Below are 20,227 nucleotides of genomic sequence, written 5' to 3'. Positions count from 1 at the left end.
TCTTCCAATTTACACTAAGATGCTGAAGAACAGGGGTCTGCAACGCTATCGTGCCCGCGAACACCTCCAAGGGTGCCCACCAAGCTTTCCTCTCCCTGCACCCTTCAAAAAAGTGTTTTTTAATAAAAACCTTGGAAAATGTTCGGGCAGTCTTCTTTCTCTCCCTTTCAATCCCACCACCACTAATTTAGCTCGCTGTTTCTCCTCCTCTTAGAATTTCACCACACGAGGCTAACATCCCGCATCCTTACTGGGGCTTCTGCTTCCAGATTCTTTGCGGGATTAAGATCAGCTCCTTTACATGGGCAGACATGGCCTTTGAATCAGGGAATTCTTTTCTCAGCAAGTTCTATATGTTTCCTTTTACAGCCGCTAGATGGCATTGTGGTTATAGCAGAACTTCGTAATTATACACAGCTGATGTATTGGATTAACGTTCCTTATCAGACTATCTCTGATCTTTTAAAAAGCAGGATAAAGGTCAGAAAGCGCAGGAGACTAGGGATGGCGGAGAATTTCTCCACGAAACTCCGGGAGGCTGAATGCCAACGCATTCAGCCCCCCAAAATTGGTGGTGAAATTCTCCGCCACCCCCCCCGCCACTCCCCCCGGGATGGGACTTACCTCCTTCGAATGTCCCTCTCGGCGGCGTGTCCCGGCGGCGTGTCCCGGCGGCGTTTCGGCAGCGTTTCGGCGGGGGCGGCAGCCGGTCTTCTGACTGGCTGCCACCACCACCATTACAAAGTAAAGTAAAAACACACACACACACACACACACACGTGATAGGCTACGTAACGATTTATGGAGCCTATCACGGCTAGATTTTCAAAGTCAGCCATGATAGGCTACGTGAATCTTTATGTAGCCTATCACGGCTGACTTTGAAAAGGAAAAAAAAAAGCGCATACGCAAATGGTGGCACCCATGGGCGCCGCCATTTGCGTTCCTTGTTTGGGCAGGGGTAGTCTACGTAAAGATTTACGTAGACTATGGCGAAAATAAGGGCAACGCTATTTGCGTTGCCCTTATTTTCGCCATAGTCTACATAAATCTTTACATAGACTACCCGTGCCCAAACAAGGAACACAAATGGCGGCGCCCATGGGCGCCGCCATTTGTGTACACACTTTTTTTTTTTCAAAGTCAGCCGTGATAGGCTACGTAAAGATTTACGTAGCCTATCACGGCTGACTGAAAATCTAGCCGTGATAGGCTACGTAAATAGTTATGTAGCCTATCACGTGTGTGTGTGTGTGTGTTTTAAATTTACTTTTTTATTTCGTGGCCGGGGAGACGGGGCGCTCCTCCCCGGCCTGAATTTCGGCGGCGAGGGATGGGGCGCCTCCCCTCCGGCCTGAATTTCGGCCAGGAGGGGCGGGGTGCCTCCCCCCCGGCCTGAATTTCGGGGGGAGAACCAGAGCGCCCCCCCCCCACCGCAAAGCAAGCTGTGGGACCAGGTAAGGGACTTTCGTCCATCCTTACAGGAGACGCCCTGGAGGTTGATGATGTCATGAAAAGTACCTGCAAACTTCTGTGAGTGACCAATCAGCAGCATGCAATAAAAGCCTCTTGTAGAAATGCTCTTAGCCTCTAGCCTTGCTCTTTCTCTACTCCTCTGCCTTACGATTTCCCCCTCTCTCCCAGCCTCTAGCCTCACCGTTACTCTCCGCCTCTTTCATTCACTGTTTCTCCTCCTCTTAGCCTCTAGGCTTGCTCTTTCTCTCCCCCTATGCTTTGCTTTCCCCCTGCCTCCCAGCCTCTAGCTTCACTATTTCTCTCCCCACCTCTTTACCTTGCTGTTTCTCCCCCACTCCCAGTCTCTTACCTCACTATTTTTCTCCCCCACTCCCGATACCACCTCTTTAGCTCATTTTTTTTTACTAGCCAGACCCCCGTGGCAGCCATTATGTGACTAGCCACATCCTCTGTGGGAACCATTTTGTGATGCTGCCCATAACAGTTTCTCAAACTCCCAAATGTGCCCACCATCAGCCCAAAAACATTTGGGGGCCCTGCCATGGAATGCATTGGACTAATTTCCTTTGGATAAGAGCCATTATTTCTTATTTATAAAGCACCATCAGTGTCCATGACATACCACATCTCTCACCGTTGTAATGGAGACTCCTCTAATAATAAACACAGTGTCTAAGGCAGCCTTTCCCAACCTGGTGCCCTCCAGATGTATCAGCCCCAACATTCCTAACCATTCACCATGCTGGTTGGGGCTGATGGGAGTTGAAATCCAAAACAACTGGAGGGAACCAAGCTGGGGAAGGCTGGTCTAAAGAATAACTCGAAATACAATTGTGGTCTAGAGGCTCTAACTGCAGTAAGGTATCTTCAACAACACACATCTAACACAACCCAAGTTCTTCCCAGACTGCCTCTATGAAGCTGATGTACCTCCTACAGCTATTCACTGCTCATTCCCTTTAGTTTGATGTCATGCACTTTACCGCACTCGTGGCGGAGAATTTCTCCACGAATCTTCGGGAGGCCGAGCGCCGAGGCATTCGGCCCCCCGAAAGTGTTGGGGAAATTCTCCGGCCCCCCGCCCCCCCCGAGATGGGACTTACCTTCAGCGAATGTCCCTCTCGGCTGCGGGTCCCAGCGGCGGTTTGGCGGCAGTTCGGTGGGGGCGGGGGTGGCGGCCGGTCTCCTGACCGGCTGCCGCCACCACCATTACAAAATAAAAAAGTAAAAAACACACACACACACCCGTGATAGGCTACATGACGATTTATGTAGCCTATCACGGCTAGATTTCCAAAGTCAGCTGTGATAGGCTACGTAAATCGTCATGTAGCTTATCACGGGTGACTTTGAAAAAAAAAAGCGCCTACGCAAATGGCGGCGGCCCATGGGCGCCGCCATTTGCATTCCTTATTTTGGCACGTCTAGTCTACGTAAAGATTTACATAGACTACGGCGAAAATAAGGGCAACGCAAATAGCGTTCCCTTATTTTCGCCGTAGTCTACGTAAATCTTTACGTAGACTAGACGTGCCAAAATAAGGAACGTAAATGGCGGCGCCCATGGGCTGCCACCATTTGCGTACGCGCTTTTTTTTTTCCCAAAGTCACCCGTGATAGGCTACGTGACGATTAACGTAGCCTATCATGGCTGACTTTGGAAATCTAGCCATGATAGGCTATGTTAATCGTTACGTAGCCTATCATGGGGGTTTTGTTTTTTTTCACTTTTTCTTTCACGGCCGGGGAGACGGGGCGCTTCTCCCCGGCCTGAATTTCGGCCAGGCAAGGCGGGGCGCCTCCCCCCCTCGCCTGAACTTCAGGGGGAGAAGTGAAGCGCCTCCCCCCCACCGTGAAGCAAGCTGCGGGACAAGGTAAGTCCCTTTCGTACATCCCTACTCATATGTACCTGTAACCCCCCCACCCTTTGCATACTAACTAAGGCTGAAAAATGGGCAGAGTTGATTAAGAGAGCAAAAGATCTGTGGGCAGCTTAGGTTATATAGGCAGGACTATAGGCAGCATAGATAAATGCAGAAAAGTACATTGGGGCATGGCTCTGGAGAGTTTTGAGAGCTATCTCTTATGATTGGCTCTGTAGGCTTTTAGCTCATGAAGGCTGAATTAAAAAGAAATGTCAAGCATGAGTCATGATGGCCTTTTATTGTGACTATATTTACCAGCTATGCTTTGTCTCACTAGAGGCTGATTATAAGACCTGAATGAAAAAAAATTATTCTGTGTTGCATTTCAGTCAATGCTTTGGCCCACATACAAGATATACAACTTCAAGATGAAACAATTTTCAAGCAATGCAAGCACTAGAAATTAGGTAATTTAATTAATTAATCAATAATAGACAGCCAAATTCATTTCCCCTCTCAGTAAAAATGTGGGGAAGATATATTAATGGCACAATCTATGCATGTTTAGACAGAGAAAAGGCCTACAACTCCCATCATGCCCCAGCCAGCATGGCTGGCTGAGGCATGCTGGAAGTTCTAGGCTTTTCTCTGTCTAAACATGCACAGCATTGTGCCCTAAACCACTGAGTTGCCAAAATGACATAAACAGATCACTAGAAAAATAGGAAAATAGGCTTCAAAAGACATGAGATCACTAGGAAAAAATGGCATCTCCCATAATTCCTAAAGTATCTGCTGACCAAATTTGATCTTGACCCCATCTTGCAGGATCAGAGTGCACAAGAATCTTTGGCCCAATTCAGATGTAACAGCAGCATTTGCGTGAGATACCATATATGAGAACTGGTGGCAGAAGTGTTGCTAGGCACATAACAGATTTGGGCCCCAGGCCCAAAGGACACAAATCTGCATAAAATCTGCATATGCTAACTTATATCTATATATACAAATTTAGAAATACTGAGGATTTATTTAAATTTCACAGGCGTCAAAGCCAGCCAATTAATTTCTTATCCAAATAATCTCAAATAAAATAAATTCTTCATTTAATTTGCATTCTATTATATTATAAATAAATAAAATAAATCCTGTCCCAGATCATCCCAAACCAACAGGAAAATTCTTTTAAGTGCCATGCAAGGGAAGATTTTTTAAAGGGGTACTGCAGCATGTGGGGGGGGGGGAGAGAGAGACATATCTGACAATTAAGCAAAGAAAAAAAACCCTTTCCACTGGCACCAGTGGATACTCGGGACTCTGGAAGAGATTTGAGGCACTGTGAAATAGATTTGGGACCAGGACCCTATGCGCCCAGGCCTGGCAAGGCCCCTGACTGATGGTGCCTCTGTGTTACACTTGTTTACATAGCTACTGTGATTTAGAGGTTCTTGCTTGGTTCTTGCTCTGAGAAATTTAAAATAGGAAAATATTTTAAGTAAAACTAGCATACACCTGGATGCAAAAGGCACAACTCTTACCACTAACATGCCCATTTACATCCTTCACACAACATTACGACCAAGTCCAGGGTTTCTCGTGGCCCACGGACACCTTTGCCTCTGGACTGGGAGCACATGCAAGAATGATCATCTCCATATGAGGCCTGTTCACAAGAGTGCTGTGCCGAAACCCCACCTGCCCTGCGCTGCTGCCGCCTACTAAGTGCCTGAAAGCCAAGGGGGCATTTTTAAATTTTGCTTTATTGTTATTAAAATTCCTTTCAACAACAAGAAGGAGAAGAAGAAGAAGAAGAAGAAGAAGAAGAAGAAGAAGAAGAAGAAGAAGAAGAAGAAGGAGTCCTCTCTCAGCTTTCAGGCACTCAGCAGGCAGCAGCACTGGGAAGCATCAAGGGAGGGAGTCCTGGCTAAATCCTCCAGGAGCTTTCCAAGAAAAGTTCCTGGAGGGGGCTTTTCAGCGGGGTGTGGGGGTGGTAAAAGAAAGAGCACCCCCACTCCCCTCTGCCACCTCTTTACAGTAAGGGAAGCACTGGAGCCCTGCACCCTGAGAATTCTCTCAGTTTCTTTTCGCCCCTCCACCCAACGAATGTTCAAAAATAGGTCAAAAATGTGCTAGTTCACGCAGCTGTTGAGATTTGCACAATTTTAGCAGCTAGAATACAGAACGTCACAACTTTACTCAGCACTGTGGACTTCACTGAGACCCTGTGATATGGGGGGGTCAAATCCAGCCCACCTGGGGTCCCAATCCACCCCTCCAGGGTTCCCCAGATGGCCACGCCTCCTTTCCATGCCCCCCCAGCCACTTGTTTGGTGGTTTCCTGGCTTTTGTGCAGTTTTTCCCCCCATTCTAAAAGGTTGAAATGCCCCTCCCAAGGCTCAGTTACTTACTGTCAGTAAGAGCGTCACACTAAAATTTGCTGCATTTCTTGGCCCTGCTCCTTTTGCCCTTGGCTCATCCCACCACTGGAATGTGGCCCCTGAGAGCTTCTCCAAAACACAATTTGGCCCTCAGGCTGAAAGCGATTCAATACCCCTGGTGTAGGACCTCTATAAAGGTGCTGGTTCTTACAAATAGCATGGCAGAATGGCAACAAGCCTAGCAACTCCATGCACTGCTTAATGGGCCACCATTAAATCCATGTAGTGAGACACGAATATATGTGGGCAAGTAGTAAGCATTCAGCATTGTGCCCAGTTGATCCAGCATGAACTCAGATCAGGACTCACAAAGAGAGCATGCAAGTCACTTGAGAAACGTTGCTGGTCTTATCGAAGCTCAAAATTCCAGAGATGTTTGGGGAAGCAGGAAACTAATTTTCAATTCAGTGACATCTCAAACATGTAATAATGATGGTGCTCTTTATGCAGGAAAAGGCACTTTGGAGAGGCAAACTGGACTGGAAGAGCAGCAAGGTATTTATATGTCTTCTTAACCCCTTGCTTTCTCAGTGGTGTAATGGAGCGGAAAGGAAGGATAGTACAGCTCCAGGACTTTCTCAGAGCTGCAGTGATGACATAATCTACCAGAGCACCAGGATAAATTGACTGATGCTCCTTGCTTTAGCAAGTGATTGAAGTGATAATGGAGCTGTCAATGTTTTACAATTATTATTATTTTACTCTCTGCAGAGAACTTTCTTCTTTAGGGGTTAAGGCAAATGAGAAATACCAGGTGAAAAGGTTGACATTCTTAATAAAGATAACAGGTCACCACAGGTTTTTTACCTCTGTTGTGAAGATCCCAACTTTACAACTTGCCTTTCATGTACAAAAGTCTTGCAAGTCAAACACCCAATCTTGCCCCTCTCCTCATGCTTCTGGTGGCCTCTCTGACCTTTTTTTTTAAATGAAGTGACACATGTATGTTTAGATGCCCATCATTCATTACACACACACACACACACACACCATGCTTTTAATAGTTGCAAAACTACATTTGGTTGGGGAAGTATATTGGTGATATCACAGGCAATAGCCAATAGGTGCCAACCATGGAAAGAACCTGGGTTTTTAATAAGAGCTCACTTCAGGACAGAAGAATGCAGGCTGTGTTTTCAGGGCAGTGAAGATATGTTCAGACCACCTACATTAAACATAAAATTAATTTATCTCTGGCTTCTCTCTAAGAGAGCATCATCTAGCATTATCCTTGAGTGCAGACTAGTATTCTTACTCACTGAACTACAGGATGGCGTAAATTTCTTGCGCTCTCCTTTGCATCATAAATACTTGATAGACGAAGGTAAAAGAGCAGATAGATTAGAAGAGGGCCAGTATATTCGGTTAAGAAAACCTGGAAGAAGAAGAAAAAAGTATCTATAATTGGATCAATGGATTAAAAAAACAAAGAGAGCCACCTTTGTCCATGAGTTTTTAAAAAATCAAAAATCCAGAAGTGAGGGCAGGGGCAGGGGATCCAAAGTCCACAGTTAGGTAATACCTTTATTAGGACCAATCAAAATGCCATAAAAGATTGAGCGAGCTTTCAAATTCTCAAGAACTCTTTATCAGACTAGTGATGTAAAAGGCAGGCGATGGGGGAAGAAACAGAAAAGTTCAAAATGTAAGCCAGAGCGTACAAAATCTTTTGTGGCATTTTGGTTGGTTCTAATAAACAAATTACCAAACTGTGGATTCTGGCTCCCCCACCCCCCAGATTTGGGATCACGAGAGTAATAGTTACATTCCTGGGCAACCTTAAAATTGTCGGAGTCCTTTCATCACAAGCTAGAATGAAGTGCAATAAACCAATACTCAAATAACAGAGACTTATGGTGTAAAGATTGTACGAATATATATGTACAATAAATGAAACCTACTGTTCTAAGGCTTACTGATAATATATGTCAAACAGATTGTGCTAAATAAATGCTATAGAATGCCCTTCCAAGTGAAATCAGGCATGCATCTATGTTACTTTGTTTTTGGTGTTTGCTGAAAACCTTTCTTTTGACGCAAGCATTTCCTGACTAATGGCTAAATTCCAGCCACTGTTTTTGCTGTTCTTGTTATTTTGCATTTTAATGTGTTGTACACCACTCAGATATCTTTTGATGTGGGGCCATTTATAAATTCTATAATGAATGAATGAATGAATGATGCTAAGCATTATTAAACTCTATATTAGAGCCCCAGTCGGCAACCAGTTTTGGCCAAGAACTACTTTGAATGGCTGACAGGAGGGAGATGTCCAGGTCTGTCTCCCTCGTCCTTCCTCCAAACACTTGTCAAAACAATTAGAAAAAAAAAAGAAAGCAACAGTTTTGCCATTTCCTTAAAAGAGGTGGCCTTCACTGGGGAAGGAGTTTCCAGAGCAACAGCATCACCACTGCGAGGACTCTGCCCTTTGTGCTTTTGTTTTATTAGGGCTGAGAGGAAGACCCAGAAGAAAATTGGGGGGCAAATTGGAGGTGGAGTTGTGGTATGCAAAATCCTCTCCCTCAAGCTTCCATCAGATTAATTTCTCCTGTGGCTGCTCACAACCATTTTGCAAGAAGATCAGGAGAGATGCTAAGTTGCAAAGGCAATGCAGGAATGAGCGCGCAGCGCCAGAAGAAAGGGAAGCATCCCCATGTTTCTTAGGTCACCAGGCCACTCTCACAATATTCAGTACGGCACTGGAAGAACAATATGAAATATGATGGTGATCATCATGGCTGAGAACAACCACAGAATACTTCATCTGAAAGTAAATTGGGGAGGACAATTTTGGACAGAGAGCACAATGGGTGAGCTTCTTGGCCATTGTGGGGGCTGCAAACAAAGCTGTGAAGTTAACAGGTTAGTTTAGGCACATTAATATTCATTTTGGAGTGAAATACATAGCAAAATTTAGCAAAGACACTGGGAAACTTTGGCATTAAGTTCAAAATCTGCAGTCCTCCAGATGTCTCCTCCGAGGGAAGCTCAGAAGGCAGCAATGAGGGAGAGGGCCTTCTCAGTGGTGCCCCCCCACACACACACACACCTGTGAAATGATCTCCCCAATGAGGCCCACTTGGCGCCCACATTGTTCTCTTTTCGGCACCAGGTTAAGACCTTCCTCTTCTCTCAGGTATTTGGCAGCAAATGATGAGTTTTTAATCGGTCCTGGATCTGTCTTTGGTTATGACTAACTGTTGTTTTTAATTATATGTTGTCTTTGTGTATATTGTCTGTGTGTTTTATGTAAATGGCTTTTAAACTTTGTATATTGTATTTTAATGTTTTAACCTCTGTAAACGGCTTAGACAGCTTTGACTATGGGGTGGTGTAGAAATGTAATATTATAACAACAACAACAACAACAACAGTTAGCTACAACCAAGTTACTATGGTGGCAAGAGCAGAAGAAAAAAAATTGCTTCCTGACATTTGTTAGGGGAGGGAAGGAATACGCTGAAAAAAATGAGTACCAACAATGAGAAAAACAGCTGCAGCATATATTATCTAAAGCTCTGGATTTAGTTTCCTGACCGATAAAATTGGAGCATGATGGGTATTCACAAAGGAGTCCAGTCCTAACTGATACAAAATGTACTGAATGCCTAGTATGCTTCTGTATGTCATCTATTTATATATGGCAGAAAGAGAGAAGGGGTGAATGTTTCTCTTCATTCCCAATTCCATGAATACCAGAGATAATCTTCAGACTACAAGTATCATCTGCCTAGATCATTAGTAGTTTGAAGGACTCACCTTACATTGATGGTAGTGACTCAGCATTTCTGGTTATATTAAAGACATATCCTTGAGTTGTGAGTTGTCAGAAGGGTTCTGGTTAAGTCATTCATAATGGCCCATTCTTCATCTCTCATTAATTTTGTTCTCTTGGGCTACCACAATGTTACTTGATGCTACTGTTGGTGATGACAACCTAACGTTAAACTTGATTAAGTGTGATGAGTAAAAATCACCTCCAGGTGAGTAGGAAACCTATGTAAACTGGAAAAGTTGATTTTTGACTTCATTTTCTTCTAGGCTGTCATACCACATAGGCATGTGAGACAGACAGTCTTGTAGAAATTTTCATGGGCTAATTTCCATGAACATTAGCAAGGCTAATGGCAGCTTTCTTTATTGCTCAATTGAAAAATGACAGCTGTGGATGCAGATCAAGAAAATGCACTTTTCAGCATGGTTTGAAAGCCACTTACTGTGTCTGTGGCATGCAACAATTGTGTACAGTAACTCCCCCATACATCCCGGGCAGTGGCTAGCACTGTGTTGACATGTCAGTATGGAGAATTCCAAGTCACCTACCACTTGAAGCATTACCATGTGGAAATATTTTTTGAGCACCTTCCATGTGAGGGCAGCACTACTGAACCTAAGATGATATCAGCATTGCATAGTCATACACCAGCACTCTAGCACATTGTCTGAAGTCACTAGTGGACAGAATGCTGTACCACAGGGCTGGGCAACTGGTGACCCTCCAGATGTTTTGGCCTTCAGCTCTCATCAGCTCAAGCCAGCATAGCCAGCGATGGTGAGGGATGATGGGAGTTGTAGCTAGGGATGTGCAAATCCACGCCCATCCGGGGTCTCCAGGTGCCCACCCAGCCCTTGCCCCTGCTTACCAGGCCCTAGACCACGCTTGAGCCCCTCCTGCGCTTGGCGAGCTGCCCACACTCAACCCTGTGACCTCAGCGAGCTCTACGGTCACCATTTTTTGAAAAATAAAATGGCGATCACAAAATGCGCATATTTGCGTATGCATGATAATGTGCATTTTGCAAATGCGCATATTTGCATATGCGCAAACTGAGCATTTTCACATGTATGTGCATTTGCCAAAATGTGCATTTTCACATACACAAATATGCACATTTTTGCAATTGCCATTTCATTTTTCAAAAAATGGTGACCACGAAGCTCACCAAGGCCACCGGGGTGAGTGTGGACAGCTTACCAAGCACAGGCAAGGGGGGCAGGGGTTCACCTTGCATGGCTTGGGGGCACGGGCAGGGGAGTTCTGCCAGATTCCCAGTCAGAATCGGGGAATCCCTTTTCCCGCACCATCCCTAGTTGTAGGCCAAAACATCTGGAGGGCCACAAGTCGCCCACCCCTGCTGTATTGGAACCTGTAAAATCAAGGGTAAGAGCTAACGTCAGCAATAGATTCCTGAAAACGCTTTGAAAAAGTTCCCTTACCTTTCTATTTGAAAAAATACACATCAGAAAATAGGACACCTTGACTATTTTAGAGATGTCAAACAATGGTTTTATTTTCCTAACATTCTGATACAGTCTAAACCGGCAAAAGGAAAAACCAGAGGTATATGTTGATAGTGTGCAAAATATGAACATAACTAATAAAAACTACATTTCAAGAGGAAAAAAATGTAAATACTGTATTTCAGTCATTGCTTAGCCAAACTTTTAAAAATTTGGCCATCTCATAGCTCTCATCATGGAGCCTCCCTGAGCAAGATTTCAAGATGTTGAGACAAATTAGAGCTGATTTAAATGCTCCCGCTCCTACCTTACCCAGAGCTTCTGCAGAGGTTAGGTTATCCCCTGCAGAGGTTAGGGGGACTTTAAGGGGAGGGGAACAAATGTGAAATGACTTTTGGGTGGGAGGTTGTTTACTTACAATAGACAAAGAGGTCCAAGGGCTGTTTTAATGTTTTTACATGTGAAGTTCCTCTGCAGCCCAGCCGCCACACCCTTCCAAAATAAGGCTACCAGTACCCACAGAGGATTCATGGAAAAAAGATGGCAACCCCCATGGCCTCTATTATACCTTCAGTAGAAATAGTAAGCCTCTATTTTCCATCTATAAATCCCCAGGAAGCTGTGGAACCCTGGAACAGGTGCCTGGATGCAATATTGGGATGGATAAGGGGGAACAAGCTGAAACTTAATCCAGATAACACAGAGATTTTGTGGGTTGGGCAGTTGGCTGATCTGGACTGAGGAGCGAAACCAATCCTGGAGTTGCCTTCCCCTTGAAGGACTGGGTACATAGCTTGAGGGTGCTCCTTACCACCATTTTGTAATTTTTCAGCTTAGGCTTCTAAAATCCTTTGGGATAAATATTAAGCCTAATTAGAGTGGTCTTGTATCCTACTTTACAGAGGACAGTCCTCTGTTTGAAGGGCTGCCCAGTCCTAATCCAGGTTAAAGATCAAGACCATAATAAGAGAGAGTAAAGGTCTTGAAGTTACCATCAGGAAGGTAGGATTGCCTCCTCCCATATGTGCCTGCCTGGACCCCAAGATTACCCTCAGTGATCCTTCTCTGTGAGCCTCTGCCAAAGGAAGTGAAGCGGATGACTACCAGGAGAGGGCCTTTTCTGCTGTGGCACCCCAGCTGTGGAATGAGCTCCCTAGAGAGGTTCGCCTGGCACCTACATTGTACTCCTTCAACTCCAGGTGAAGACTTTTTTATTCTCCCAGTATGTTAGCATTTTAGCTTCCTGGACTTTTAGCTTTGGTGTTTTAAATATGTGTTTTAAATCTCTGCATTACTGTTAGGTTTTATTCTGGTTGTCATGTTATATTGTGGTTTTAATGCTTTCATATTTTATATTGTTTTATCCTGCGCTTTTTGGTTTTAATTTTTGTGAACCACCAAGAGAGCTTTGGCCATTGGGCAGTATAGAAATGAAATAAATAAATAAAATCAACAACTTGCACCAGGAGAGCAGTCTAAGCAGACACACAGGTCACCTGGTGTCAGTCTTCCCCCACTATGTTGGGATGTATTGTATTTTTATTGAAATGATAATACTGATTTCTACATTTGTAACATATGCAAATTTTATGCAAGCCTCTGCCCTCTTTTGTCCTCTTTTTGGGTGATACATAAGTAGCCACCCTCATCCTAATATTAGCTTGCCCTCAACATTTTAACAAAATTACTTAGTGTGGCTCCAAACTAAGGCAGGTTTATGTGGTATGGGATTTGCATCAGCCATCTTGGCTGCCACACTTTATTTTAGAGCTGAAGCTAAAGTGTATCACTTAGGTACGGTCAGATTTCGACTCAGCAGGTCAGAAACATTTCCCAAAAAACATTCAAGCTAACAACTTTCCCACCACAGCCTCAAAACTTGGGAAATCTCCATGGCAATTGTAGGCTGCAAAATCTGGAATGGATTTTCAGTTCAGTCCGTATGAGCTCCAGCAAGTACAAGGAGGCCTAGCATGCAGGATACTACTGTCAATGGTACTGGACACAATGGTTGTATATTACCTCCAGTATCAGAGGCAGTATGCCTCTGAATACCCATTGTTTGGAAACATGAGCAGGAGGGTTCTGTTGCACTCATGTCCTGCTTGTGGGCTTCCCATAGGCATCTAGTTGACCACTGTGGGAAGAGAATGCTGGACTAGTTCAGACTTTCTTCTAAACCAGAATCTCTCTTGTGCATGGAAATTTAAGTAGAAAAGGATGGAGAAAGAAAGACCAATGAAACAAGAACCACCCCAAGCTACTCTGTAACTCTACTCTGTGTGTGTGTTCTACAAACATCATACTTACTGTTGTCCAAGTGACCTGCTGACCCATGTCTGTGAAATATAGTGTAATGATAGAAGAAGCTGCGAGGCTCTTTATGTTGACAGAGTCTTTCAAATAGGGCCCATCTGAAATAACAAAGATGCAAAAACAGCTGACATGTAATCTCAGCTCAAACAGTACTTCTGTTACATGCTTGGCAGAGAGAAAGCAGCTATTAATTCCTTGCCCTATCACATAGCCACTAAAATGCCAAATTTACTATTCCAAATATATGATACTATTAAAACAGTTGTGTTTTACATTACATCTCTGCAAGGAGTTCACAAACTTCCCCTAAATGTAAGCACAAGGATATATAGCAAGCCTGGAAGGAGCATGGGCTACTGACCTGGGAGCACCACAGTGTGTGCACCATAATGGCCACACCTTAATGGATGGTGTTTGGTCTAAATAAAAAGCTACTCTCCTTCATGGAGAACTCACTTGGTATTGGTCCAGGGGTACAACCTGTGAATATTGGTCCAGGTCATGTGTGTGTGTGTGTGTGTTGAGGTGATGTGATGTGTGTATGTGTATGTCAGTGTGTGTGCATCTCTCTCTCACACACACACACACACAATTTTTGTGAACCACCCAGAGAGCTTTGGCTATTGAGTGATAGAGAAATGTAATAAATAAATACACAGTACTGTGCAAAAGTCTTAGGCCACCACCAGCTTTGTTGTTTTAGCAAAGTTTTAATGACCATCCATAATTATTTTTCGGTCTCTGTATTAAGATACAAACAGAAAATATAGGAAATACGTACAGGCAAAAGTCAGTATTTAGTGTGACCTCCCTTGGCTCTAAGCACATCTTGAACTCTTTTGGGGAGACTGTCCTGAAGTTTTCTGAAGTAATCTTCTGGTATGTTATTATACCAGTCTTGTTTCAGCACTTCCCAGAGTTCTTCTTTAGGTGTGTTTGTTGTTTATTCGGTCAGTCGCTTCCAACTCTTCGTGACTTCATGGACCAGCCCACACCAGAGCTTCCTGTCGGCCATCGCCACCCCCAGCTCCCCCAAGGTCGAGTCTGTCACCTCCAGAATATCATCCATCCATCTTGCCCTTGGTTGGCCCCTCTTCCTTTTGCCTTCCACTTTCCCTAGAATCAGCATCTTCTCCAGGGTATCCTGCCTTCTCATTATGTGGCCAAAGTACTTCAGTTTTGCCTTTAATATCCTTCCCTCAAGTGAGCAGTCTGGCTTTATTTCCTGGAGTATGGACTGGTTTGATCTTCTTTCAGTCCAAGGCACTCTCAGAATTTTCCTCCAGCACCACAGTTCAAAAGCATCTATCTTCCTTCGCTCAGCCTTCCTTATGGTCCAGCTCGCGCAGCCATAGGTTACTATGGGGAATACAATTGCTTTAACTATGTGGACCTTTGTTGTCAGTGTGATGTCTCTGCTCTTAACTATTTTATCAAGATTTGTCATTGCTGTCTTCCCAAGAAGTAAACGTCTTCTGATTTCCTGGCTGCAGTCAGCGTCTGCAGTAATCTTTGCGCCTAGAAAGATAAAGTCTGTCACTGCCTCCACGTTTCCTCCCTCTATTTGCCAGTTATCAATCAAGCTGGTTGCCATAATCTTGGTTTTTTTGAGGTTTAACTGCAACCCAGCTTTTGCACTTTCTTCTTTCACCTTTGTCATGAGGTTCCTCAGCTCCTCCTCGCTTTCAGCCATCAAAGTGGTATCATCTGCATATCGGAGATTGTTAATGTTTCTTCCAGCGATTTTAACTCCAGCCTCGGCTTCATCAAGCCCAGCACGTCGCATGATGTGTTCTGCGTACAGGTTGAATAGGTAGGGTGAGAGTATACAACCTTGCCGTACTCCTTTCCCAATCTTAAACCAGTCCGTTGTTCCATGGTCTGTTCTTACCATTGCTACTTGGTAATTATACAGATTCCTCAGGAGGCAGACAAGATGACTTGGTATCCCCATCCCACCAAGAACTTGCCACAATTTGTGATGATCCACACAGTCAAAGGCTTTAGAATAGTCAATAAAACAGAAATAGATGTTTTTCTGAAACTCCCTGGCTTTCTCCATTATCCAGCGGATATTGGCAATTTGGTCTCTAGTTCCTCTGCCTTTTCTAAACACAGCTTGTACACCTGGCAATTCTCATTCCATGAATTGCTGGAGTCTACCTTGCAAGATCTTGAGCATTACCTTAGTGGCATGTGAAATAAGTGCCACTGTTCGATAGTTTCAACATTCTTTGGTGCTTCCCTTTTTGGGATGGGGATATAGGTTGATCTTTTCCAATCTGTTGGCCATTCTTGTGTTTTCCAAATTTGCTGGCATATGGCATGCATCACCTTGACGGCGTCATCTTGCAAGATTTTAAACAGTTCAGCTGGGATACCGTCATCTCCTGCTGCCTTGTTATTAGCAATGCTTCTTAAGGCCCATTCAACCTCACTCTTCAGGATGTCTGGCTCTAGCTCACTGACCACACCATCAAATCTATCCCCGATATTATTATCCTTCCTACACAGATCTTCTGTATATTCTTGCCACCTTTTATTGTTCTCTTCTGCTTCTGTTAGGTCCTTGCCATCTTTGTTTTTGATCATACCCATTTTTGCCTGGAATTTATCTCCAATGTTTCTAATTTTCTGGAAGAGGTCTCTTGTCCTTCCTATTCTATTATCTTCTTCCACTTCCACGCATTGCTTGCTTAAAAATAATCCCTTATCCCTTCTGGCTAACCTCTGGAATTTTGCATTTAATTGGGCATATCTCCCCCTATCACTGTTGCCTTTTGCTTTCCTTCTTTCTTGGGCTGCTTCCAGTGTCTCAGCAGACAGCCATCTTGCCTTCTTGGTTTTCTTTTTCTTTGGGACGTTTTTTGTTGCTGCCTCCTGAACAATGTTGCGAACTTCTGCCCATAGTTCTTCCGGGACTCTATCTACTAAATCTAGTCCCTTAAATCTATTCTTCACCTCCACTGCATATTCATGAGGAATATTAGTGAGCTCATATCTAAGTGATCTGTTGGTCTTCCCTATTCTCTTTAGTCTGATTCTAAATTGTGCAATAAGAGGTTCGTGATCTGAACTACAATCAGCTCCAGGTCTTGTTTTTACCAACTGCATTAGGGATGTCAGAGAATTCCACCACGGATCTCGGGGAGGCCAAATGCCAGTGCATTCGGCCCCCCGAAATCGGTGGCGGAACAGTCTGCCCCCCCCAGGACGAGACTTACCTGGGGCGGATCTTCCTGGTGGCGGCGGCAGCTCCAGCAGCAGCGGCGGCTCCAGCGGCGGCTCCGGCGGCAGCTCTGGCGGCGGTTCAGCGGCGGCAGCAGCCGGACATCCGACCGGCTGCCGCTGCCACTATTTCCAGTTTAAAAAAAAAAGAAAAAGACGTGATAGGCTACGTAAAGATTTACGTAGCCTATCACGGCTAGGTTTAAAAAAAAAAACGTGATAGGCTACGTAAATGTTTACGTAGCCTATCACGGCTAACTTAAAAAACAACAACAACAACGCGCGTACACAAATGGCAGCGGCCATGGCCGCCGCCATTTGCGTTCCTTATTTTGGCACGTCTTAGTCTATGTCAAGATTTACGTAGACTAAGACGGCGAAAATAAGGGGAACGCTAATAGCGTAGCGGACGCTACGCTATTTGTGTTCCCCTTATTTTCGCCGTCTTAGTCTACGTAAATCTTGATGTAGACTAAGACGTGCCAAAATAAGGTACGTAAATGCCGGCGGCCATGGCCACCACCATTTGCATATGTGCGTTGTTGTTGTTGTTGTTTTAAGTCAGCCGTGATAGGCTACGTAAACATTTACGTAGCCTATCACGGCTGACTGCAGGGATGCAAACGGCAGCGGCTACGGCCACCGCCATTTGCGTCCCTGCTAGCTAGCGGCCAGATTTCCGGCTGCTGGCTGAGCCGGCCAGCGGCTCCGCAGAATCCCTGCAGAGCACAGCCGGCCGTCGAGGATTCCAGGGGGGGAGGAACGGAGCGCCTCCCCCCCCGTCCAGGATTCCGGGGGGAGGGATGGAGCGCCTCCCCCCCCATGAACAGAATCAGCGAAAAGGTAAGTGACTTTCGTACATCCCTAAACTGCATAGATGTCCACCACCTTTGGCTACAAAGGATGTAGTCAATCTGATTTCGGTGTCGACCGTCTGGTGGAGTCCATGTATAAAGTCGTCTCTTAGGTTGTTGGAAGAGAGTGTTTGTTATGCACAGTGAGTTGTCTTAGCAAAATTCTATCAGCCTATGTCCTGCTTCATTTTGTTCTCCCAGACCATGCTTGCCTGTAATTCCACGTGTCGTTTGACTACCCACCTTAGCATTCCAGTCTGCTGTAATGAAAATAACATCTTTTTTTGGTGTGCTATCCAGAACTGATCATAGAACTGATCTACTTCTGCTTCTTCAGCATCTGTGGTTGGGGTGTATATTTGGATCACTGTGATGTTAAATGGCTTACTCTGAATTCGAATTGAGATCATTCTGTCAGTTTTTGGATTGTATCCAAGCACTGTTTTAGCCACTTTATTATTAATTATGAAGGCTACTCCATTTCTTCTGTGGTCCTCTTGTCCACAGTAGTAGATCTGGTGGCCATCTGATGTGAAGTGGCCCGTTCCAGTCCATTTCAGTTCACTGACACCCAAAATGTCTATATTTAATCTTGACATCTCCCCAATAACCACATCCAAATTACCCTGGCTCATAGATCTTACATTCCAGGTTCCTATGGTGCGTTGATCTTTAGAACATCGGATTCGTCATTCACCACCAGCACCATCGGCTGCTAGCCATCCTTTCGGCTTTGAGCTAGCTGCGTCATCACATCTGGGGCTAGTTGGACTTATCCTCTGTTCCTCCCCAGTAGCATTTTGACCATCTTCTGACCTGGGAGTCCCATCTTCCGATGGTATACCAACATATCTCTGGTTGTACTGATCCATTTAGTTTTCACGGCAAGAATACTGTGGTGGGTTGCCATTTCCTTCCCCAGGGATCGTATTTAGTCTGACCTCTCTGCCATGACCTTCCCGTCTTGGGTGTCCCTTCACAGTTTAGCTCATGACGTCATTGAGGTGCTCAAGCTCCAGCACCATGACAAGGTAACGATCTCCTTTGCTGAAGTCTTTAGGTGTAGATTGTCTTTTATTTCTTTCTCTGTCCAGGTGATCCCATACTACCTCTACAATATTCAGGTCTGGACTCTGTGGAAGCCAGTCCATGACTGTCAGTGTTTTATCAGCTGTTTTCCTCACTAAATATGATTTCACTGCATTAGCAGTGTGCTTGGGATCGTTATCATGCTGAAAAATGAAATCATTCCCAATCAGGCACTTTCCAGAAGGAATGGCATGATGAATTAAAACCTGTCTGTACTTTTCAGCATTCATGATCCCATCAATACAGACAAGATCGCCAACACCACTGGCAGAAATGCAGCCCCAAACCAGGACAGACCCTCCACCATGTTTCACTGAAGGCCGCAAGCACTCATTCATCCATCTCTCTCCAACTCTTCTTCTCACATATTGTCGACAACTGGACCCCAAAATTTCAAATTTGGATTCATCACTCCATAATACTCTTTTCCACTGATCCTCATTCCAATCTTTGTGAGCTTTAGCGTATACATTTTCACCCTGTTTCCCTTCTGCAAAAGTGGTTTCTTGGCTGCTACCTTTCCATGAAGACCATTCCTGGCCAGGCGCCTGCTGTTACTCTAGTGTAAGGGGAGGTCACATTAATACTTGCCACTTTAGCCTATGGAAGCTGTTTTTTCTGATTTTTTTTCTATTGTTGAATACAGCATACAAATTTCCTGTATTTTCTGGTTGTATTCTAATGAAGAGACTGATAAATAATTATATATGGTCATTATACCATTGCTAAAACAACAAATCTAATGGTGGCCTAAGACTTTTGCACAGTACTGTATATTGGCCAAATAGGGGACCAGCAGAAGTGTGAGTGGTTTACCTTTCTGATTCAGTCTTCCGTGCAGATCTCATCCATTATGAGTTATATCAGCTCCAGGTGGTCCCATGCTCCCTGCTGCATGCTACCTCAATGTTTTCCTAGTGTGAGCGTGTCCACAACATGCTTTTTAGTGTTACACATACTGTACCTCAGAAGGCCAGTTCACATATTCACTGAGTGTGTAAGGGTCATAGAATCATAGAATAGTAGGGTTGGAAGGGGCCTACAAGGCCATCGAGTCCAACCCCCTGCTCAGTGCAGGAATCCAAGTCAGACTCAGAGCATCCCCAACAGATGGCCGTCCAACCTCGTCTTGAAGGCCTCCAGTGTGGGAGAGCCCACCACCTCCCTAGGTCAATGGTTCCATTCTCATGCCCTGGCACAGGCAGAGTTTCAATTAGGGATGCCACGAGAAATCGTGTAGGACTCTTGTATTAACAAACACCTAGAGGAGAACTGAAGTGAGAAGCGCAGACCTGCCTATCCCGATACTGACTGCACTTCGCCACCACTACCACTTCATTCTCTGTTTCTCTGTTGGCCAGCCAGCACAACCATGGAGCTTGCTGACAGGGATAGGACTGTACTTTCTTAGCCACAGTACTCCATGTTTATGTTGCCTGGCTAGAAGCAAAAGCACATTTCAGACCAGTCAGCATAAACAGGGATCATTCTAGCCAATAAAAAGGATAAGCACTAATGCTGTGCTGAATCCTGCCCCCTATCTGGGGGAACGTTTTCTCTGCCTGCAAAGGAGGCATTGTTTTTTCTGCCTCTTTCACAAGGAGGGGGAGAATTTGAGACTTTTCTCCTTGGGGAGGGGTACAGGGTTTCCACATACTTTTTTTTTTAAGTGCAGGCGATTCTTGAGGGGTCTTCTTTCTGTTTTGTTTTGTTTTTTAAA

The 20,227-nt window shown here is 44.7% G+C and overlaps 1 protein-coding gene across 2 annotated transcripts in view; it reads right to left on the bottom strand.

Moving 5' to 3' along the window:
- The window catches only part of TECRL (trans-2,3-enoyl-CoA reductase like), a 55,457-nt gene that overhangs the window by 18,754 nt on the left and 16,476 nt on the right, over positions 1–20,227 (bottom strand). For both annotated transcript variants that reach the window (XM_084860387.1, XM_084860388.1), the window contains exons 4-5: positions 13,331–13,434; positions 7,039–7,154 (exon numbers count right to left, since the gene is read on the bottom strand). In XM_084860387.1, coding sequence (XP_084716513.1) covers positions 7,039–7,154; positions 13,331–13,434 — 220 coding nt within the window. The remainder of the gene's footprint in view (positions 1–7,038; positions 7,155–13,330; positions 13,435–20,227) is intronic.

This window comes from Heloderma suspectum, chromosome 5 (genome assembly GCF_057233095.1).
Source record: "Heloderma suspectum isolate Gila_16-S chromosome 5, 16-S_ref, whole genome shotgun sequence".
Taxonomy (NCBI): Eukaryota; Metazoa; Chordata; class Lepidosauria; order Squamata; family Helodermatidae; genus Heloderma; species Heloderma suspectum.
The sequence above is the reverse complement of the archived record's forward strand: the minus strand, read 5'-3'. Positions and strand labels throughout refer to the sequence as shown.